Source organism: Emys orbicularis, chromosome 8 (assembly GCF_028017835.1).
Source record: "Emys orbicularis isolate rEmyOrb1 chromosome 8, rEmyOrb1.hap1, whole genome shotgun sequence".
NCBI classification, from domain to species: Eukaryota; Metazoa; Chordata; order Testudines; family Emydidae; genus Emys; species Emys orbicularis.
Window position 1 is genome coordinate 106,848,350 of NC_088690.1, and position 22,955 is coordinate 106,871,304.

General features: G+C 50.0%; 1 protein-coding gene across 1 annotated transcript in view; it reads right to left on the minus strand.

The window, feature by feature from the left end:
• The window catches only part of FLT4 (fms related receptor tyrosine kinase 4), a 94,141-nt gene that overhangs the window by 17,241 nt on the left and 53,945 nt on the right, over nt 1–22,955 (minus strand). Inside the window, exons 5-14 of the mRNA XM_065408974.1 lie at nt 22,504–22,666; nt 21,379–21,518; nt 19,982–20,153; nt 18,927–19,044; nt 17,819–17,973; nt 16,362–16,524; nt 7,562–7,703; nt 3,862–3,970; nt 1,578–1,937; nt 1,123–1,269 (exon numbers count right to left, since the gene is read on the minus strand). Of these exons, the coding sequence (XP_065265046.1) occupies nt 1,123–1,269; nt 1,578–1,937; nt 3,862–3,970; nt 7,562–7,703; nt 16,362–16,524; nt 17,819–17,973; nt 18,927–19,044; nt 19,982–20,153; nt 21,379–21,518; nt 22,504–22,666 (1,669 nt within the window). The remainder of the gene's footprint in view (nt 1–1,122; nt 1,270–1,577; nt 1,938–3,861; nt 3,971–7,561; nt 7,704–16,361; nt 16,525–17,818; nt 17,974–18,926; nt 19,045–19,981; nt 20,154–21,378; nt 21,519–22,503; nt 22,667–22,955) is intronic.

Below are 22,955 nucleotides of genomic sequence, written 5' to 3' on the forward strand. Positions count from 1 at the left end.
AAGGTACAGAGGCTAATGGGATCAGTGTGAGCTGGTGCAGTCTCTGGAGGGAGGGGATTCTCATGCCAGACAAATTCAGACTTGAAATAAAACGCAGCCTTTTAACAGTCAGGGTGATTAGCCTAGGCTCCCCACTGCACATGCCCTCAACTAGCTAACAAGGTTTTAAGCATGGCCTGCCCAGTCTCAGTAGGTGCAGGATCTGGTCTAACAGCCCATTAGTTAAAAGATGTTATCTAACACGTCACAGAACACAGCCTCTTTTCCTCGTCCACACGTGGCCTCCAACTGGGCTATAAAAAGCCCCTCAGGGCCTGTCTAAGGAAGTGGTTCTAAGCACCCACAGGAACACGCAGGACTCAGAGCACAAGGAACCGTTGCAGGGAAAGCGGGGAACGCTCCCATTACTGGCTCCAGTTTCATAGAGCCCTCACCATGTGCACAGCACCATCTATGAAGCCATCCCATTTGGAGCGTGCCCTCTCCCTTGGGTCCTTCCGCACCCTGGCCGGACACAGGCCAGCAAACGTTACTGTTGCTAGCAGGGGTCCTGCGAGTTTCCCTAGAGTGGTGTGAACAAGGAAATTTTTTTTTGCCATAGAGCTGTGCAGCTAAACCATGCCACAGACTAGCCCCCTCAGTAACCTGCAACATGGCTTCATTACATGATTAAACTGGTCTTCTCAAACCAAAACCTCCAGGCTGCTCAGGGAAAATAAGCCAGAGGCGCCTAGCAGCACCAAAATTTAACTGTCCTAGTATCTAGTTACCCACGCAGCCTGCAGTTTCAGATGGAATACGGACAGAGTCTAACTTTGCTACACCTTGTAATAGTTCAGCAACTCCTGTCTGCACGAGTCTCTGAATAAAGCTTACCAGCTGGGTGTAAGCAAGGCATAAATGCAGCTGCACCTGAGCCAGGTCCTAATGCGGTCTGGCTGGCCAATGAGGACACAGTCAAATTGTGGCAGAACCTGGTTAAAAAACATATTCCAGCCCAACTATCTAGTAGCCGTCTTTAAACTAGGGCATGGCAGGGCCATGATTCAAATCTAGTTTGCCTGACTGTCCTTTGGAAGCAGATTCCCTGACCTCAACTCCACCCTCTTGAACCAACCGTACCTGAAACCTCTTCCACCAGCTTCTCGTCTTTATACCAGCTGATGTCAGGAATGTGAGCGCCATCCACCTTACAACGCATCTCTATCGAGTCGCTGACGTTCACCCATATGTCTGTCAGGTTCTGCTTCAGTCTGGGGACCTCGAGGGCTAAAGGAGCAGCAGCATCCAGACAAAGAGGAGATTAAAGACAAGCAGGAGATTGTTTGCTTTGAAGACCATCTCGGCCCATACAGTACTGGGTAAAGAATTCTAGGGGGTCCTAATATACTGTAAATTTTGAGTATCTAGCCCCTTCTGGGTGAGGCTGAGACAGGCAGTGCTGAGAACTCTCTCATAGCCAGCACCCCTTGCTGCTCAGGCCCTGTGCACCCTTTCCCGGCGCTTCCTTGTGTGCTCCTTGCCCTGCATCACACCCACCATCACAGAGTCACTCTGCCTGCTCCCACGCTCCTCACCCTGTACAGAGATGTATTTTTTGTGGCAGTGTTTCTCTCTGGTCTTTCGGTTCTGCACCTCACACACATAGTCTCCCTCCTCCCCCAGGGAGATGTTTGGGATGGTGAGCAGCAGGGCAGCGTCGTTGGAGTCGGGTTCGAAGCGCAGCTCTCCTTGCATCTTGGTCGCATAGTGGTGGACGTTCTTGCAGTCCAGGACGAGTGGGTTGCCTTCCTCATCGTGCAGCTTCGAGAGGTTCAGACGGTACCACTGCAGGTTCTCATAGGTGTAGTTATCCGCATTACAGCTCAGCCTCAGGTCCTGTCCCTCAATGGGCTCCTCTGAGGGCTGGGATTCAATCTCAAATCCATCCGGAATGGCTGCCAGGAAGGCAAGGGAAGGAAACGGATGCGTGACTGAGTTTTTAAGGCTCCATGGTGCATCACTGCCTTACAGGGTGGAACCGTCTCCCTGTGCTTAGCACTCTAGTCCATCTTGTACATAGACAGGGATAAAAAAATCCCTCCCCAAAGCACAGTGATAACCTGCATGATGCTGCTAAGAAAATGCTAAAACAAAGAGGAGTCATAGGTGGTGCACTGAAGGCCTAGGCTCAAATTAAGATTGGGTCACAAATGAAATAAGGTTGCAGGGTCTGAATTTAAGCTTTTGGTGGTTACTTCCCTGGTCCGATATTAAAACCCAGGGTTCTAAACCGATTCTGCAAAAATGTGTTTGTACCCCACCACTTGCAGGGCCGGCTCCAGGCACCAGCCAAGCAAGCTGGTGCTTGGAGCGGCAAATTGTTCGAGGCGGCATTCCGCCCAATCCTAGGGCCGCATGGCCGCTTTTTTGTTTTGTTTTTGTTTTTGTTTTTTTTCCGCTCCGGCCGCCCTGTAGGAGGTGGCGGCGTGGAGGACAGGAGCGCCCTGCAGCAAGCCCGGCAGGGCAGTCCGCGTCCTTCCCTCCCAGCCGACCGGAGCGGTGCGGAGCCCTCCAGGCAGGGGGCACGGCGGGAGGGGCCGCGTGGTAGCGCCCCGCTGAAGCCCTGGCCGCCCCCCTTCTCTCTCTCCCCCCGCTCCCTCCCTCTCCCCCTGCACCCTGGCTCCGGCTGCACCGCAGTTGTTTTTTTTTTGCTTTGCCGTTCTGGCCGCCCCGTTTTTTGTTTTTGCTTGGGGCGGCCAAAAAGCCAGAGCCGGCCCTGACCACTTGCACATGCAAACAGGCATTTGTGCATACAAGCTAGGCAAGTGCACACACAGAAGATTACTTGGGATACAATTACCCAATTTGCCTATGCAAATACATATCTGCATACACAAATACTGGCTGTGTGCGCACGCAGTGTTGTTATTAATTATTTGGATAGAAACCAACAGTGTGCTGGGCTCTTTGCAGGCAGGCTTCACCCCCAAACAGCATATAACCCACACAGCCCTCAGGCACAAAATCACCATGAAATCCTGTCCAACTCCCAATTTCTACATAGCAGGGACATGGGCCTGTAACAGCATGGGGACTGTGCAAAGGAAGTTTACACAGCATTTCACTGTGTGATCCCTGGCTTTAGCCAATACTGTCAGTCTCCAGCTTTTAAAAACCCAACTAGATCAAATTCATCTCTGCCCTGCACCCTCCGAATTCCCCAAGGCTCCTGCCAAGTGTCTCAGGACCCGAACGCAAACCAGGAAGAGTGAAGTTACCCTACAGAGCACTAGAGGGTGCTGTTGCATCAGACACACCTGAGAGTTGCAGGCTCTGACTTTTACGATGATTAAAGAATAAGGTTGTGAATTCTCCACTCCAAAGTAGGCAGGATAGTGTAAGGAAAGAGGATTCACAATCAGTGACTAACATACAGAGTCCCAGAAGAGGCTGACATGGGCACCGTTTTTCAGTATTGAATTAAAAAAAACCAACCTGCAGCAGTGACCAAGCTGGTTTCTCCCCATCTATGCCTGCCTAAAAGATAATGACATTTTACTTTAAATGCAAAGTTTGCTACCAGGATCTGTGCCTTTGCCAGCTGGATATTAGCCTTCTTCAGGACTCTTTATGTGGGATTACATCTCCAATTAACGTGGAAGCCGAAGCTAGTGCAGAATGCAACTGGCTTGCTGAGAGGAATTTCTGATTCTGAGCACATGGCACCAGTTCTCTGGGCTCTGCACTGGCTGCCTCAGGGTTTCCAGGTGGAGTTTGAGGTTTTGACCTATAAAGCCCTAAGTGGCTTTGGGAACTGCCTATTGGAGGGACACAAGATAGACAGACAGACAGACCTCCCTGGCATCTGGTGGTACTCACTGGTCACATAGAAGTAGATCAGCCGTTCATCTCTACCCACTTTGTTGGAGGCAACGCACTTGTACATGACGGAAACATTGGCTTCCTGGATCACCAGTTTGCTGACCGTCTGATAAAGGAAGTGAATGTCAGAATGAATGATGGTGAGGGGAGAGACAGGATCTTCACGGCTCTCAGGCCAACAATGGGACAGGCAGCAAAACACAAACAGCAAAATCTCCTTTCCCCCCCAAAAACCTTAAAGTGCTGTTCTACTCTGAACAGTGATTGTGCCCCTTCCTATTCCACGTACTGCTGTTGACTCTTGTGACAGCACTACCTTTTTGCTGCTTTCCACTCCTGTTAGCACTGCAAAGCCTCCGTGGCTAACAGAGAGTGAGCAGGATTCTCTTGTGTATCAGACACTAAACTCCAATCAGTCATACAGGGAGCAAGCCCACGGAGGGCTATGGAGACAATGGGACAAGCAGGTGTCCCTGAGTGCCCAATATGGCCTGCCGAACCTTTATTCCGGGTGACAAAGAGTGAGAAGGAAAGAGCTCTGTTTGATTCCCAGATCCCAGGTTTAGTTTGCAGGACTTGCAGTTGGGAAGAAAAAATCTTTTTATTTGTAAATTGAGCACATCTGAACATGACGCACCTCAGTATCATTTTACAGCTGCGTCTCAGAGCAGAACTGTATTTTGGCCCTCATTCAAGAAAGCATCCCTCTAAAGGAAAGCAGGAAAGCATGTGCTTAAAGTCCCACTGAAGACAATGGCACTTGAGAATATGCTTAAAGTGTTTTCCTGAAGAGGGTTCGTTACTATCAGGAGAAAATCAGGGGTATGAAAACATTGTGCATCTCACCATTTTAGAGCCTGTTGTAATTTTTTCTCCATTCTGTAAATTCCAAGCTTTCATTTAAAATTCTTCTTCCTTTCCCCATTGCCAAGGTACAGCCAATGCAAAATAAGCAGATGTGCTGCTGTTCTGTTAGTTCAAACTTAGGCTTGGTCTACACTAACCCCCCAAATCGAACTAAGGTATGCAACTTCAGCTACGTGAATAACGTAGCTGAAGTTCGAAGTACCTTAGTTCGAACTTACCTCGGTCCACACGCGGCAGGCAGGCTCCCCCGTCGACTCCGCGGTACTCCTCTCGCCGAGCAGGAGTTCCGCAGTCGACGGCGAGCACTTCCGGGTTCGACTTATCGCGTCCAGACAAGACGCGATAAGTCGAACCCAGAAGTTTGATTGCCAGCCGCCGAACTAGCAGCTGGGTATAGACGTACCCTTAGAGTCATAGAGTTTAAGGCCAGAAGGGACCAACAGATCATCTGGCTGACCTCCTGTACATCACAGGCCACCAACACCGGCACCTACACACTAAGCCAGCAACTGAAATTAGACCCAAATATTACATCCCACTGGAGATTAGACTATTATGTGCCACAGGCAGAGAATAGGAGGGAGAGAGGTGCACCAGTGGCTGAGGCCCCTGTAACGGCAGGGAAATGTCTCTGGGAAGACAACAGCAAGTAACACAAAAGGTTGGAATTCACTCTTCCTCCACCCTATTCACCTCACTCAGGTGTGAACTTCAAAGCTGTGTGTTATGAAGTGCTTCCCATTCAAAAGACATTGCAGCATGAAGCCTGGGCAATTTCTTTCCCCCCATTCTTTATTTGAAAACAACACGATAATTAAATGCAAAAAACTACGCTGCAATGTCTAAAATGAGGATGAAAATGCAAAAATTAAAGTTCTGACAACAAAAATAATTTGCCCACACTATGCATCCTGTACATTTTATAATATTCATTTTGTGATCTAAATAATAATATACTAAGCTAAGTAATTAACCAGAATAAACAGGCATAGAAAATACTATACGTCTGCAACATGGCTGAGTTAACATTATTGGAACCTTATGTGTTGCATTTTCTGACATCTTGTGTTTTTTGCTCTGCAGCCATAATTTTGCATGAATGTAGGGATTTTTGCATTTCTTCTACGTCTTTCTGTATAGACTGGATTATCCTATGCTGAACCCATCATTGCACATATTGGCCTTTTAAGCCAATTTTTACACCACCACCTATGACCTGATAACTAAAATCTGACTGGAGGTTCTCAAACTGTGACCTGTGGACCACCCTGGACTTGAGAGTCCTTCCTGAAGAATGAAGAGTGAATCCAGCAGTCAGAGTTAGGCGGTTCAGAAGGGAGGTGGGTCCCTCACAACACCTCTCTCTTAGGGCCCCGCAGAATGACTTGTAGGAGACACCTTTGGGGACACAACTTCCCACCACAAGCAGCAAAATTCTCTCCTCCCAGAGTTTTGGTAACTCCTATGGGGCTTCACTGTCTGACTTAGAACTTTGGAATATTTACATTTAAAGTTACATCTAACTAGCTGGGGAGTGGGGAGGACAGAGGTGAAGAATGCAAGGGATAGAGGAGGAAAGAAGAAGGGGAAAGAAGGAAAGGAGGAGGAGGAGAAGAGCAGAGGAATGAAGGACCTAGATGGTATAAGAAAAGATGAAAACTGTGCTAAGAGGCTCCAGGTTCCATGACCATCTCCCGATACACCTGTTTGTCACCAGTTCACGCTCCTGCTTCTGGTGTGGACACTCAACCATTAACCCTGACTCAGAACTGCTCTGAGCAGATGCATAGGCAGCATCTTCCCGTCCACCGCCCTTTCAGTCGCAGTGACGGATTCCTGGCTGGGGCCTTGGAACAGGAAGTGACTTTGGAGGTGTGTATGAAAACAGGAAGTGACTTTAGGAAGTTGGGAGCCATTTGTTTGTTCTCGAGCCTGCATTGCTCTGTGTGTGTTTGGTGTCGAACACTCTAGCCTTGAACAGGAAGTTAGTCATGAAGGAGTGCACAGATCACTGACACTTATGGCTACCGGGGGATGGAAAGAAACGGCTATTGAATGCTGGCCATGCTTTTATAGGGCCACACATCAGAAAGAGGGAGAGATGTCCCTTCTAGAGAGGAAATGCGCTGCGAGAGCCAATGGAATTTCTTGGACTCCCAGGGACACCTCCTGCACAAACACATTTTCATTCACAAAGCAGCAATGGACTCAGGCCAGGATTTCTACACAACCTTTGTTCACTGGCTCTTCCCACAGCCCACACAAGCAAGTGACATGCACCACTGAAGGCAGGCATTTTCCTGGGATGTTCAGAAGTTTCCCCATCAGCCCCGGCCCCCATTCCCTCTTTCTGGGGGGGCTTGGTGACTGGTCAGCAGTATTTGGCTGATTCCCCCCCAAAGTAACTGATTTGTTCCCGCGGTTTATATCGGCATTCTGCTTCTAAGAAGCAATGTCTGTGTGTGGGATTGAAGGGAGGGGAGTTCGAGGCACAGAGTGAGGTAGGAGAGAGGCCTGTCTCTGGGGCTCAGTCCAAGTCCAAGGGAAACCATTCTCTCTCCAGCTTGGTTTGGCAGAGACAAGCTGGAACTGCATGTCAGGCAGCCAGGAACTACCCCAGCCATTTGACGATACTGCCTGCATCTCTCGGTTTCTCAGTCCCCTCTCTCCTGGTCATTGACAGGGCTGGTACTTTTATCTCACAGCTTAGTTCTTAGCAGACACATGGGCACGGCTTCTCATTATTCTGTGATCACTAGACAACCTGATGCGGTTAGAGTGCTCCCACATGACGAGCCCAGGCCGTGGGGATACAGAGAAACAACCTCACCTTATTTCTTCCTTCCACAGACTCTGTCCAGGTGTCGATGCTCTCAATGGGGTTCTTGGCATCCTGCGGGGACACGTCCTCCCAGTCCTTGCACTCGGGCATTCGGTCCCGCTGATGGCGCCTTGCTGCCCGATGCTTGCTACTGCTCACCCGGCAGCCATGCGAGAGAAGAGGGGAGGGGAGAGAGGGTGCTCGCTGAGAATGAGGCCAAACGGTGGCACTCCTCTCTGCAGGGTGGGGACTGAGAGCTCGCATGCTCCTTTCGTCGGAACCAATAGGATTTCCCGGGACGAGGAAAGCTCTCCCGGCAGCAATACTTCACACGTCCATGGCGCTTTGCACCTGAAGGCCAATGACACTCCCGTGAGCTAGTAAGTGGATAGTTCCTCCTTAGATGGAGAAACTGAGGCAGAGAGAGAGAGAGGATGCGACTCTTAGGCTCCTGGCTCCCAGGCCACTGCCTTCACCACAAAATCATCCTTCCCCCCAATGATGGAGGAGAGGGTGTAACAAGGTGGCTTGCTCTTGAGCTGGGGCACCTGGGGCTCAGCCAGCCCTGATTACAGGAAAAGTAACACTTGAGTCAGCAAATTCCCTATGAAGAGCAGCAGGTGGGTGCAGTAAGGGCGAGGATGCTCAGGAAGGCGAGACCTGAGAACACGTAGCAGCTGAGAGCTAGAAGCAGCAGCTGCAAGGAACAAGCCTGGCTCCTGCAGAGACTTTGAACTGTGCCTGGCTCTGGGAAAGAGGGCTGGGGACCCCCAACAAAGGAAGAGAGACATTGAACTGGTGTTGGGGCATGGAGGGACAGTGTATACTGAAAGTGACTAAGTGGGACCCCAGGATATGTTTTAATTTCTTGGTTAAGGGACCCCATGAAGGAGACAATGGGTCGGAGTCAGGGCCGGCGCTTCCATTTAGGTGACCTAGGCGGTCGCCTAGGGAGTCAGGATTTGGGGGGCGGCATTTTGCTGCCCTTGGCGGCAATTCGGCGGCGGGGGGTCCTTCCGCGCGCCGGGTCTTCGGCGGCAATTCTGCGGCGGGTCCTTCACACGCTCTGGGACCCGCCGCCAAAGTGCCCCGAAGACCGGGAGCGCGGAAGGACCCCCCGCCTTGGGCGGCAAAAACCCTTGCGCCGCTCCTGGTCGGAGTGCTGCAGAGTGACCTCTAGCCACGAGGGACGCAGCCAGCCCTGCTACGGTGGGAACAAAGGCCAGTCATTTGTGCCATGCTCAGTTTCTGGCTCTGTTCCGGTTTGGTTTGCTCTGTAGCGAGGCCTAGATCCATAGTGTTTCTTCTGAGCCTGATTCACAGCATTGATGGTGTAAAAGTCACCACATGGCTTGGGTAATGTTAGCAGATCTTCCAGCCCTGCAGGGAGTGCACCTGGTTAACCCAGGGGAAATGTCTCAAACACTGTTGCTGTAGGCAGCTAAAAGAAACAGGACTGAGAGATTCACCTTGGCACCAGAGCCTCCAGGTTATTACCACTGATGCCAGGGGTACAGGGAAGGGAAGGGAGAGTTCGGTCTTTGATCCTCCAGGAGTGCAGAACCCAGTCCTCATAGGGAACCTGAATACAAACTGCAGTGTGTGTTTCAGAAATCCATGTAATAATAATTTATAATAATAATTAATGGAGATATCCCATCTCCTAGAACTGGAAGGGACCTTGAAAGGTCATCGAGTCCAGCCCCCTGCCTTCACTAGCAGGACCAAGTACTGATTTTGCCCCAGATCCCCAAGTGGCCCCTTCAAGGATTGAACTCACAACCCTGGGTTTAGCAGGCCAATGCTCAAACCACTGAGCTATCCCTCCCCCACTAGGGCATGCGGTGAGGAGGTCAGGAAGTGGAGTGGAGCGTGTGTTGGGAGCCAAGGTGGGGGATGGAGGATCCAGGGCCATCCATGGGGTTAGGCACAGGGATGTCTGCTCGCTGCCTGCAGGAGCGGGCTCTGCACTGACAGTGAGCAGTGGGAGTCTGGGGTGCCAGGAATGAGGAGCAGGGAGTATCCACTGTCCATGCAGGGGACGGGGTTCTGCAGTGAGTGCTCCCCGGCATGTCTGCTGGTAGCACAGGGCAGAGTGCTCAGCAGTGCGTGTGCCCCAAGGAATCAGGGACAGGGGGCGCCTGCTGGTAGCACAGGGCAGAGTGCCCTGCAGTGTGAGTGCCCCGGGGGCAACATCAGGAATCTGTGTAAACAACAGGAAGTCAGGAAGAAGCCTCCTGCATCCTCTGGAGCTGCACTAAGCAGAAACATTGCGGCCTTGGGAGACAGTGCTCATAATTCATCAGCCCCTCTGCTTCCTGACAGGGCCACCGAGTGCTCCCATGCTATTGGAAATACACTGGTTTCCTCACCAGTGACAGCAGAACCTTTGTGGCCTAGGTGTCTGTGTCGACGCCCCATTTCCTCCACGCTCAGTGACTCTGCCTCGCTCATGTTCTGCTCTCTGTTGGCTCCTTTCTCCGTGTGTCTCGCTAGACGCATCTCCACTAAGTCGATTCCCCTCAAATGTTCTCCTAGTGCAGTTCCACTGGTGGAAGCAACAGCAGGCGCACTGAGGTCAAAAAGGCAGCTGGGGCCCCTGGCTGTTTAACCACCATGTCATCTGCTCTGAACAGGGTTAGATACCACAGGGGTAAACATACCTGGGCCCTGTCTACAGTAGTGCACCCACCACTGCTCTCACTAGGATACCTTTAGCTCTACTGGGAAACTTTGCAGAAGAAAGTCTAACGTAGACAGGCCCGCTCACTGATTGTTGACCTTTACAACCCATCCCGTGGAGGTCTGTATTCTAGAGTCCTTCCTTCAGCCAAGCAAGGCTGAGATTCTCCTCAGAGCCTCACATGGCTCCTACTTCAGCCAGTGGGTCAATGCCACAGTGGAGGCACTCTTATGCCCCGCAACCTGAGCACGTGGCTTCTGCAGGGTTCCCAGCCCCTACCGCTCTGGTTGCAGAGTCCATACATGGCAGGCTGCTTTTGGAGGAGCACATTTCCTGCATGTAATGACCCACGGTGCTGTATGACTCTGCGCTACAAAGTGCCATCCAGATGTGGCCATTCACACCCAACAGCCACAGTTGGTCTGTTCAGTTCAGTACAGTTTTCTAACCAACTTTCTGTGGCCTTCTCCTCCCGGCTTTCCAGGCAGTGGTGAGCTCGGGTGGGGAGAGCTGGCAGGTGGAGAAGGGAGACAGAGCCTCAGAGACATCTCTTCCTACCTACTCTGTGCCAGCTGAGAAAACTCTCTGCACTTAAACACTGGAAAGCCACAGAGATTTGGCATTCTCTCCAGAAGTCAGTAGTCCTTTGTCCTTTGTGAGTAAAATGTCACCACCCAGTGCATATCCAGGGAATGGCATCTGCGCTGCTCGTTAGCAGCGTGTGGCTTCAGAAAAAAAGACAGGTGGGTATATTGTCTGGTTTAGGTGAAAGGCCGAGATTACTTTGAGGGTGAATTTTGTGTGTAGTCTCAACGAACTCTTAGCCTTATAGATAATTGTGTAAGGTGGATCAGCCATAAGGTGGATCTTGCCTGCATCGTCACTGCGCTTAACAGCTGGAGGAGATTGAGGTCGTCCTGGTATCAGCACCTTCAGAAGCAAACTTCCTTCATGTAAAGAGAGATCACTTCCCGCCTTGTACAGGAACTGAAGTTCTTTGAGATGTGTGGTCCCTACCTGTATTTTACTGTGGGGTACATATGAGATGAGGAAGTTTTTTTTGTGGGGGAGGGAGGGAGGTGACTCAATGGTGTAGCCAAAATGGATGATGCAGAGAACCATTTGTCTGCTATCATTCACCAAGTCTGGGAAAATTGGGCTAGGTGGCCATCAAATTGGATGTCTGGGTAGGTAGGAGATGGTATCCGAGTTGGTTCGCAGCTCTCAAGGGTCTCATCAAAAGTATCTCTTAGTGGGAGGTTGTGGTTGGAAGGAGGAGTATTGTGTTTGGTTCTCTGCATCCTCTGCTGCTTCTGTGGTGGTTCATATCTGCATTGGTAGTAGAAGGCTTGTGGCAGTGATTTAGGCTTGTAAGGCTGTCTATCATACTTGCTCTTCAGTGCTGACCTATGTGTATACCTGGGGAAAGAAGGGTTGCCCTTGAGTCTTTCAAGACTCGTTAGTCTTTCCGGTAAATAAGTTATACCCATAACAGGGTGAATCCTGCACAGTGGATTGAACTTCCCTGGGGAAACCTGAGGAGAGCAGTCAGGATTTGTGACACATAATGATAGCAGTCGCCATTGACCTTGAGGCTGTGTCAACTGAATCAACAGCAGCCTGTAGAGATGTTCTAGCCACCAAGCTACCCTCCTCAATAAGGGCCTGAAATTGTGCCCTGTTCTCCTGAGGAAGCTTGTCTCTGAATTCCGAAAGCTTTGAAGAGTTAGCAAAGACATACTGTCCTGTGACAGCAAGGCCTGGTTCAGAACTGCAGGCTGGTGGATGCAAACTCCTTCCCTCTGAGGCAGTCCAAACGTCTGGCCTCTTTCTCTGAGGGGTACTGTTTCCTACTCTTTTCAATGACAGCCTGAACCACCAAAAGAGTTTGAGTCAGGATGAGTGAACTAAAACTCTGCTCCCTTGGCTGTACTTCTTGTCTGCCCTCTTAGGAGGAGGTGCACATATTGCTGGAATATGCCACACGACTTTGGCAGACTCTAGGATGGCTTGATTAACAAAGAGAACTACTTCGTTAGGTCCCACGGTCCGTAAATATCTGCAGCCTGTGAGGTAGCCTCTGGATTTCCTCCAGAGGAATCTGGAGAGAGTCCATAACTCTCCTCAACAGATCTTGACACTGTGGTCATCTGGTGGAGGCGATGGGGCCACGGCAACCACCTCATCAGGAGATGATAATGGTACTCCTATTGGGACCATCAGTACTGCTGGATCCAGCTCTTCCTTCTCCTCTCCATGGGTTCCTGAGGGAGCTCTGGTTGATCTCTGGAGGGGGAGGGATGGTGTGATTCACGCGGAGACCACTCTGATTCAGAATATTGCATTTATGAGTCTCATGGTCCCGAGTACGGCCAATGAGAGGGATCCAACATAGGTTGAGGAGGTCCCCAAGGCATAGGGTATCATGGTCAGGGTGTGGGGGCCCCCCATCTTACAAGGTCATTGCAGGCCCAGGTGATTCTGGATCCTCTATCTGGGCTCACTTCTCTCACTGGAGGTGATGTCAGTCCTTCCCCCATGTCAGATTCCCCCAAAGAGGAAAATGCGGCCTCCTCCAATGGTGGTGCTATCGGTACCATTGATATGGAAATACCTCGACTGTTAGAAGGAATCGGGGATTGACCTGTCTTGTAGAGTTCATGGAGAGATGGTGTCAGAATCTCCCTTGTAAGGACTGGGTCCGATAGGAGGGAAGATTCTGGATCTGGAAGGATTATGATATCGTGTGGAGTAGTGCACCTATCACCAGTGATCAGGGTGTGAAGAGTCTTCTCTCTGTGCACCTTTAGAGCTGGCATAGAACGGCCCTTGGAAACCAGCATTTCCTTAGGTGAGCGTGTCAGTACCGACGGTGCATGGGCTTTGTGACGCTGGCAGACCAGACGCCAGCTCATGTCAAGGTCCAGGGTCTCACTGAACACTGATAAATGCACAGCTGGAAAACAGTCTGGTTTATCTGTGGGTTAGTATAGTTAAAATGGATATTAGCTTAATAAGAATGTGTTAGTGTTTAGACTTTATGGAATGCTCATAGGATACTGCTTATAAACTCTGTATCCCATGGTAAAAAGTTATATTGAGGGTTTGCACTGTAATCCTCTGTAATTGTGTAACTCACCAAACAGGAAAAAGAAGCATTAATTAAGGTAAAGTGCTTGTTTTGCACACAAGATGGCTCATTGACGGCAAACGAGGCATTGTGTAACAAAGGACAGAGACCTTGTTGATTGCATTCCTAACTCTCTCCAGGAAGGGGAAACATGAACTCATCCCATCAGCTTGGAATCTGGGGAATAAAACGTCCCTGACAAGGAGAAACTTGGTCTCTTTATGCTGTCTAGACTCTGAGGGTCAAAGATTCCTAAATGTAAGCAAGAGATCCCCATGCTACCTGGCATGGGTCAGTCCCGAAGGACGCTTAGACCTGCTTATTATAGACGTGTCTATAACTTTTATAAATCGAAAACTGTAACTCATTTGTGTGCGTGTTTTTCCCGTTTTAACCTCATACATAATTCTCTTATTTCTGTTCTCACTTAATAAATGTTTAGTTAGTTTATTACAGGATTGGCTACAGGTGTGTCTTTGGTTTGAGATCTGAGTACAAATGACCTGGGGTAAGTGACTGGTACTTTGGGACTGGGAGTAAACTGAATATTAGTGTGATTTTTGGTGTAAAGTGACCACCTATCACATAGTGCAGCTTGCCTGGGTGGCAAAATAGCCTGGAATGGCCAAAGGGACTGGCTGTGACTCTAGGGTAAGACTGTCACACTGCTTTAGGAGTTCACACTTGATACTGGGTTGGTGAAACCTAATTATAGAATATACAACCACTTTGAGATTTCTGCCCTGCTTTTTGACAGTCTGCCCTGAGGCTGGCACACATACTCGTGAGCCACTCCACACAGCATGACAAGGTTCTTAGTGTTTGATCTTGGCAGGTACCGGTGATTGTCCCGGCCTTGGCTCATTTCTCTCCTTGCTTGGCACCAATGGTCCCACTCCTGTCAATGGTGGTGAGGTGGAGGGAACCCTTATTCTTCATATCACGACTCCTGTGGGTCCTTGAGCCTCCTGGAGCCAGGCATGAAGAATCATCCAACTTAGAAGGCATTGGCGATGCAGCCCGCCTCGTAGAGGTGGGGGATTTCTCTTTAGGCTTTTGAGAGGGCTCCCTGGCCTGGTGGTGAGCCTGAGAAGAGGAGTCTTTGGCTCTGTCTTTGCTCACCCCTCTCTCAGAAGTGGTAGTGCCAGGTGGAGTACTCCTCAATGCCTCTGCCCACTGTACAGGTGGCTCCGCTCGGCCTGGATCAGACTGGGGTCTCATAGCACACTCCATGAGATGTTTCCTAAATCTGAACTCTGGCATTTGCCGGGTTTGGCTGGGAAAGGAGCGGCAGATACGGCACTTAGCTTCTCTGAGGCAGCATAGGCACCTCTGACATTGGTTGTCACTGACCGGGCAGGACTGTGGGTAGGACATACAGTTCTTGAAGCCTGGAATCCCAGGCATAATGTGTGTCCTGTACTGGGAGTGTGTGTGGGGAGAATCCTGAATTCTAACTAACTAATCTAACTCTAAAACGAATAGCTAACTAACAACATTTATATTTTACAGTATTTACAGATTCGATGTCAGAGGGTTAGCTCCATGAACACGGGAGGGTTATGTCTCAGACCATGTGGTGGAAGAAAGGAACTGGAGAGGCGGTCCAGAGCACAAAGAGAGGAAGAGTGCAGGCGGAAACGAACAGACACGGCTAGCAAAAATCTTCCTGTCTCAGGCACCTGGAGCGCGCGTGTACCTCACAATGGAATGCACATTGGGACCAGCACTCCAAGAAGAATAACGAAATTCTCCTGCTCCCCCTAGCAACATGAATTGAAATGAACACATCCAGCAATGCAGCATCCGGGTCGCTAGGACAAAGGTCACCTAAGCAACAGGTGTCTCCTCAATCAGAGCCCCCTCCTTCCAGTACCCAGAGCTCTGCAGTAAGGATCCAGGGACATTTGGGGCTTCCCTTCCTAGCCCTCGCAGAGACAGCAGCTTTCTGACTCCTCTTTAGGATGTTTCTTTTCCCACTTCAGAGGTTAACCACTGAGATGCCAAACTGAAACACCACAGACTTCTGACTTTGACCTTTCTAATAGGAGACATGCAGGAAGCATCTGCATGTCTGATCTGATTCTAGATTCTGCATAAGTCATTGGTCACTGATGCTTATCACCTGTAAGATGCTGCGTTGGTGTTTGCCCCCCAGAGTAGAAATGAAGCAAGAGAAAGCCCTTTGGTTTCCTAGTACTTTGTATTTCGCTGGCCGACTGCAAAAGCAGCATGGTCTAGTGGATTTCACCAGACATTGGCTCTGCCATGGGCTTATGGTGTGGCCTTGAGTGAGTCATTTGGACTCTCTGTCTCAGTTTCCCCATCTGTAAAATGGGGATAATAATACTCACCTGCCTGACAGGGATAATGTGAGGATCAGTTAAGGTTTGTAAAGTGTTAGGTCTTATTATGGCAAATGTCAGAGTGTTGACAGGTCCATGACCTCACCGGAAGCACTGGAAGTAGGTGGATGAGGAGTCAGGAGAAAGTTCCCCAGGCTTTGTGTTAGAGGCTGTCAGGGGTTAGACCTATGACACATCAGGAATGCTCCAAAAGTCTGTTTCAGGTAGGCTCAGCATCTCTTCTGAATGAACAGGCTGAGGAAGCTCCATATCCATCGGATACTGCGGATTTCACCTCAGTGCGTCACAGGCAAATGCTGGACTGGAGCTTTGTGCCCAGCAGATGGTGAAACTGAGCCACAGGCAGGTGAAGTGATGTAACCAAAATCACTGAGTGACTTAGTTGGGAATAGAACCCTGACTCCCTATGTTAACCGGCAAACAACACTGCCTTCCCCCAACCAACAAATCACACCCAACACACGCCACGCACCACTCAAATCTGCAGCCAAATGGCGTAGCTTAGTTTTGAGTGGCTACTGGCTCCGTGTATACTGAATAGGCCCAAGGCCTTCTTCTGAGTGATATGACTGGGATCTTGGCACCTAGCACTAGGAAGCCAGGGCCGAGATGGTGAGGAAGAGCACTTACAGGCTACGTCGTGAGAACATCCGGCAAGGACTCCACGGCCTCCACTGCCACTGGATCACTTCTGGTGCTGGGATGCCATAGACTGTGCAGGTGAGGGCCTGGTGGCTCCTACGGGAATAGATGCTTGGGGAAGAAGCTTCCTTCTCGTGGATGTGCGGAGGAACTGAAATCAGCAGAATGACAATATTTGTAATCTGGCATCAGCACTGCAGTCCCTTTTGCTGAGTCGCCACGCCCAGACAGAACATCCTTCCTGTTCTGGGCTATAAAAAGACAGGTCACCAGAACACCCTGACTTTCAGGGCAACTGGGTCTAGACGCAGTGACCTGCTGGGAGGCTCCAGGTGGTGCGATGAATTAAAGCAACAGTCTTTAATCTGTGGAGCTCTTGGGCCCACTGTAGAGGTGCTGTGCAAGCAGGGGTAAGTTATACTTAGCAACATTTAAAGCGAATTCTTCCTCTACAAGACTTCACTGGTGTGACTGTCCAATTACTGCATGTATCAAAGCAGCTCCTCGCAGTCCTGCACCCCAGTCCATTCCTGCCTGTACCTCTTAAGCCTCACCTTCTCAGTTACAGTGGATGCCAAAAATATTTTAATTAGGGTTAGACCATCCCCACCCCTCACATCCCAGAATTCCATGCTCTGCCATGTTGTTTCCATATTGCAGGGATGCACGAGGGATCACATTCATCCCTGTTGTAACTCCACTGAGGTCCATGGAATTGCATCGGGGTGAATCTGGCACAAGTACCTTGGGGAACATGAATATAAACCCCAGGTATCATGTTTCTATTCTGCCCTGACACAAAGTCCTAGTCGGAATCAGTGTCACTCACCATCCTCCATCAGCTCTTCCTACAGGAGCTTTTCTAAACCAGATCAAGGAGACAGCTGCAAAGGCCAGCACATCAGCATCAGAATTTAGATGTGCATGAAGACAAGGAGGATTGTTCATGGAAAAGAGGTCACCTTCATTTTCTATATTTCTCCATGTTCAGTGACAGAGAAATCTTTGATGATAATAATACCTCGCTCTTATCTAGCACTTTTCGTCAGTAGATCTCAAAGCACTTTAGAAAGGGGATCAGCATTTTAGAGATGGAGGAACTGAGTCACAGAGATGGGAAGTGACTTGCCCAAGGTCACCCAGCAGTGGCAGAGATGGAAATAAAACCCAGGTCTCCTGAGTTCCACTCCAGTGCTCTGTCCACTAGATCACACTGAAAAGGCCACATGTCATTATCTAGCTACAATTGGTGGAATGGGGAAAGAGGAGAGGTATAAACTTTGACTGCTACAGAATAGTGACACCCCCCTGGTGAATTAAATACAACGGGTTAATGATTTCAGGGGAGTTACTCCAGGAATGAGTTTGGCCCACTGGGTCTAAGAACACCAGGAAGGTCTCTTGGCCAGTTGCCTCCTGCCATTTTCTGCCTTATCCTTCCTTACCATTGACTATTAACTGGAGGCTAATGCGCTCCTCCAGCCCAGCCAGCCTGTTCCATAGAACTAAGGTGTAAGTCCCGGAGTTCTGTTCTGACACGTCTTTGATCTGCATCGAATAGGGAGATTGCTTGTTGGGAATTAACTTGCCGTCCTTGTACCTGCGGGGAAATAGAGAGCAAATGCATATACAGAGAGGTACGGTCCTACTGAAATATAGTCAGAGGCCTGCAGGCGTTAGTGCTGGAAGCCATGTGGCAGCAAAATGTGCTCAGAGGGCTTCGGTCACTAATGTAGGAGCCCTCTCAGAGGAGACTTACCAGGTTTCCCAAGAAAACAAGTTAGGGGGCAGCTCGCTGTCCTAGAGGTAAGAATGCTCCAGGTCAGGATGGGTGTAAAATACCACCATTGGTGTGAGTGGAGAATTCTGGTTGTTAGCCTTTTACACCTGCTTGGCACTGGTGCAATTGATGACAAGTGGAGAATCAGGCCCTTGGCCTTTCTCTTCCAGGCTGCAGCAGCGACCCCAGCTGGCTGATCAGGAGAGAGGCAGCACCAACGGAGCTCACAGGGGAGTTTAGTTCGGCCCCTCTGCTCAGCGCAGACCGGAAACTTTGCTGTCTACGTGCCAGGTTCCAGGACCTAACCTACCGTCCCCTCTCCCACCGCCCCACTCCCAACCCCAGGAAGGCCTCCGCCCTGTTGTGTGTGAGGGCAGGTGTTGCACAACAGCAGGGAGCGCTGGGCAGCCCTGTGGGTGCGGATGCGGTGGGAGGAGAAAAGCAAACGATGAGAGAGCAGAATGTGGCCAAAACCAGAAGACTGCATGCGAGGACCAATTAGGAAGGTTTTCTTCCTTGGCTGGCTGCCAGCTGGCTGGCTGGGAAATAGCTAAGGGAGATCTTTTCCATCAATAGAAATTGCTGGGATCCTCAGGCCAACCGTATTAGCCAGCTCCTTCTGCTGCAGAGTGGCATAGGGATATCTCCCCCCCCGCAAGGAATTTCCGCAAGACCCTTGTTAACCCCAACCCCCCTCCCACCCCTTCCCTATTCCCCCCTCTGTGAAGGATGGGCATGAAGGCTGGGGGACCAGGCTAAGAAAGGTGGGTTACCATTGGAACTCTGGCGGGGGATAGGCGACCACCTTCACTGGCAGTTTCACGACTTCGTCTCCTGCTGTGGCTTCTATCACTGGGCCCTTCCTCCACTCCACGTTGATGAAGGGCTTCTCTGTAAAAGCAGGGCCATGCAGACAGGTGACAAGACAAAAAGGGTGTGTGGGGGGGGGGGGGAAAGCAGAAAGAGACCTGTCAAGCTGCTGAGCTGTCACAGCGGCAGAGATGGCACTTGCCCAGCAACCTGAGAAGGAGGTTGCACTTTCTGAGACATTCATAAAGCTGAACCTAGCTCTTTTTTCACACGTTTCATCAGCAGATCTCCAAGAAGGTTAGAATCATTATCCTCATTTTACAGATGGGGAAACAGTCACAGAGAGGTGAAGTGACCTGCCCAAAGCACCCAGCAGGCTAATAGAAAGCCAGGAACAGAACCCAGGTCTTCTGAGTTCCACCCCAATGCGCTATCCACTACACTACACTACCCTGCCTCTTCCATAAAGTGATGTGACTGTGCGTCTCCAAGCGCCTTTGTACACGTGTACGCTTGCCTGTGAACGTGTGTGGCTACACGTATACATCTCTGCAGCGTGCACTCGTACGGGGGTGATCCCACCCCCATGATCACATGGGCACTGTGTGGTGATGTGCAGGCGCGTAGGCGTACTTGTAACTTATTGCCAAGGATGTCTCAGCTCAAGTGAGTGTTTGCCTTGCAGTGAGGTTCATGCTATTTCACACCCAGCTGTCCAGTGTGATGACATGGGCACAGAGCGGTTGAATGACTTACTGCATGGGGGTGAAGGGAGGGTCACATACACTGAGTCTGTAGCTCAGACGTTACTGGAATCCAAGGGTCCCTGGGTCACGGGGATCCTCTAACCTCTAGATCGCACGCAACAGGCAATGCTTCAAAAATAGCTCTCCGGCGTGTTAGTGAACAAAACACCTCCTGATCATTTTTAGAATTCTCTTCTCCTTGGCTATCTGTTTTTGGTCTTTCTCCCACTGCCCCACCCCTGCTGTCTTGACAAAGCAGAAACCCATTGTACCGTGCACAATGACATCGATGCTCTCCTCGAACGTATGCTCCCCATTGCTGGCCATGCACACGTATTTCCCCAGGTCCTGCTGGCTCACGTTTTGGATGATCAGGATGCTGGAGAGCTCAGTGTGGGTCTGCTGGGAGCGCCTCTCGGGCAGCTCAGCGACAGCCCGGTGCATCTGCCAAGAAGAGGTGGAAGGGGGTTAAAAGATAAGTCAAGGGAACAGACACAGTTTGGATGGGTTACATGTGAGGCTCCTCACTGCCAGGAGCATGCAGTCTTCCTCAGTTACTTCTTCCCGAGTCATTGTTTTAAAGATGGGCAGCGCCAAGAACTGCTTCAGCCCTTGAGCCATGATAGGGCTGGCAAACAGCCATTCCTATGGGCCTAGAAATACACGTCATAGTCTTGTAACAGGTCCTTTGTTATCACAGGCTCCACTCCAATCTGTAGGCCAGTAATTCCTTGAAGCCCACAAGATGATATCACCCTTGAATAACATTCTGCAGAGAGAAATCTGGTTTGTGGCTATTCTCCCTGAAAACCTGCTCCTCTGTAGTTAAAGTTACCACAAGCTAGCAGTGGGCTGCCAGAATTGGGTCAACAGACAAGTGGGTCTCGCATTCCCTGTCCTCCTGCCTCCCATATTTAACCTCCATGTAAATAATCGATTGGATGTCAAACTGACAAACAGCGAAGCCGCTTTAATGCAATAGGCCTGTTACAGCAAAAACTCAAGAGGAATTCGGTGCGGTGCCTTTAAAGAGAACACCTGCTAAAAGAATCAGCTTCCACCAGGAGGGACAATGCGCTTGATCAAAGGCTGGATTTTGCTCTCAGGTACAGCCCTGTAAACCTGGTGTACCTCCATTTAAGTCAGGGATGTTACTCTGGCTTTGCAGCCATGGAAATGAGATGATCGTTTGGTCTGACAACTGCTAACACAATAAATACGTTGAAAGGGATTGTTATTTTTTGGGGTGGGAGAGAGGGAGCAAAGGTTCTTTTGTTAACTGGCTTCTGCTGGCAAAATGGGAACGTTGGTGGATAGCCACCTAGTCACACCATCAAAATGGGATGCCCTGCTTCAGCCAATGACGTCACAGCACAGTTGGTATCTAACTCTCACTGACAGCTCTGAAGGAGGAGTTTACTGACTGGCAAACCCCTTCCCAGCTCACAAATTGAGATGGGAACAGGAGGAGCGTTAAGCTTGGGGACCACACATCCTGCTTATCGGCCACTGATTTCTTTAATCCAGCACAGAAAGAGTAACTGAACTGCCTAGAGAGGCAGGTCTGAGCAGACGTCCTGTAGAAACAGCCGGCACAGATTGTTCCCTAAGGAAAGAGGTTTGGGGGGAGGGGGGGAGTATCTGAAGGACAGGGGAAAGTTACATGTACCTGTTTTCCAGGATAATCCCACTGGAAGTTTATTCCAGCGTTAAACTCAGCCCACACTGTGCAGTTGAGGACCAGCTTTTCTCCCACTAGTAGCTCCATGGCCTTCTTAGGAAACAACTGGATGTCATACAGCTCATTCCCTGATATAAAGAAGGTGAGAAAAATACATCTCTAAGCTAAAGAAATGCCATTAACTTTTTGACACTGGGATCTGGAACTCTCCGTACAATGCACAACGGCTCCCGGGGCTTGCAATTCAGCCCAACCCACCCTCCCTTCACCTCCCTGTCCCTGGGTTTCGCTTCATTCTACGGACATCTGCGCCTGAAGGGGGCAGTGATGGGTAAAGCAGCAACACCAAAAGGAAGGACAAAGTGACCTTTCTCCACGTCCAGCGCTGCCTGGTCACTGACTGTTACCAATGCAGACCGTTGTAAGGGGATCATAGAGTGCATGCTACAGCATGGAGTGCCGCATATACACAGCACATCTTGAATACTATAAATCCAACATAATGTCAGATAGTACAGACTGCTGGGCAAGGCTAGTGCCATCATACTCTGCCCTGACTCACCTCTAGAACACAGGATTTGAGAACTGCAGCGCCATTAAAACTGCCCCGTTTGCACCTAACCGAATCTCTAAGGGTCAGATTATGATACCCTTCAATTGAGTAATACCTTACTCCATGACTAGTCCCACTGAATCCAATGGGACAGCTTAAGGAGTAAGGTGCCACTCAGTGTAGTAAAGGTATCGGGATCTGGCCCCTTAAGTGGTCATTGAAAAGACGCCTTCCTGAATTAGAAAAGGAGCCATTCAGATTGCATGAGATGTTCCTCACTTTCCTAAGCATCAGTGATTCCAGGCTGGGTGGTGTGTTTTGGGTCACCAAGAATTAATTAGCAATGAAATGTTCCCAAACGAACTCTGAAACCCACCCACATTAAAACGAACGGGGAAGTTCACCACTCTGCTAAGAACTTATCACCGCCTGCCCATTTGCAGCCTCACCAGTACATCCCGTCATTTCTCTCTCCAAGTTATCGAGAGGAGAAAACTAGTTTTCTTTTTCCACTGGAAGCCGAAATTCTAGGGCGACCTGCTGCCCCGCTCCAGCCTCACCTGTGACGTGCACAATGAAATAATTGGACCTGAAGAGTTTCTTGTCAATGATGGTTTCGCACTGAACAAACAAGGAGTCCTTGATCAGGTGGGTGGGGACCAGCATCCCCTTCTTGTTGTCCCAGAGAATCCTTCTCCCGTCTGGGTAGATAACGGAGCTTGGCTGCAAAAAGCAACAGTTTGCAAACTGTCTGCAGAAGTACATGGTGGCAGCATTCCCTCATCAACCCCCTGTTCTTCCAAGGCTAACACATTCCATTTTTGTTGGCTGGGCAGAATAAATGCAGCATCACGCCACACTGGACTCCTGCCCTCTCTCCCCCCCAACTCTTTGTCCTATAGGAATCCCAGCATCCTCTGCTGCCTGGGAAGTGACCATAAAAGTATCCATGCAGTTAAGCTCACAGTCTGCAGAATGGGACTGGAACTTCCAGGAATGGAAACAGATAGTG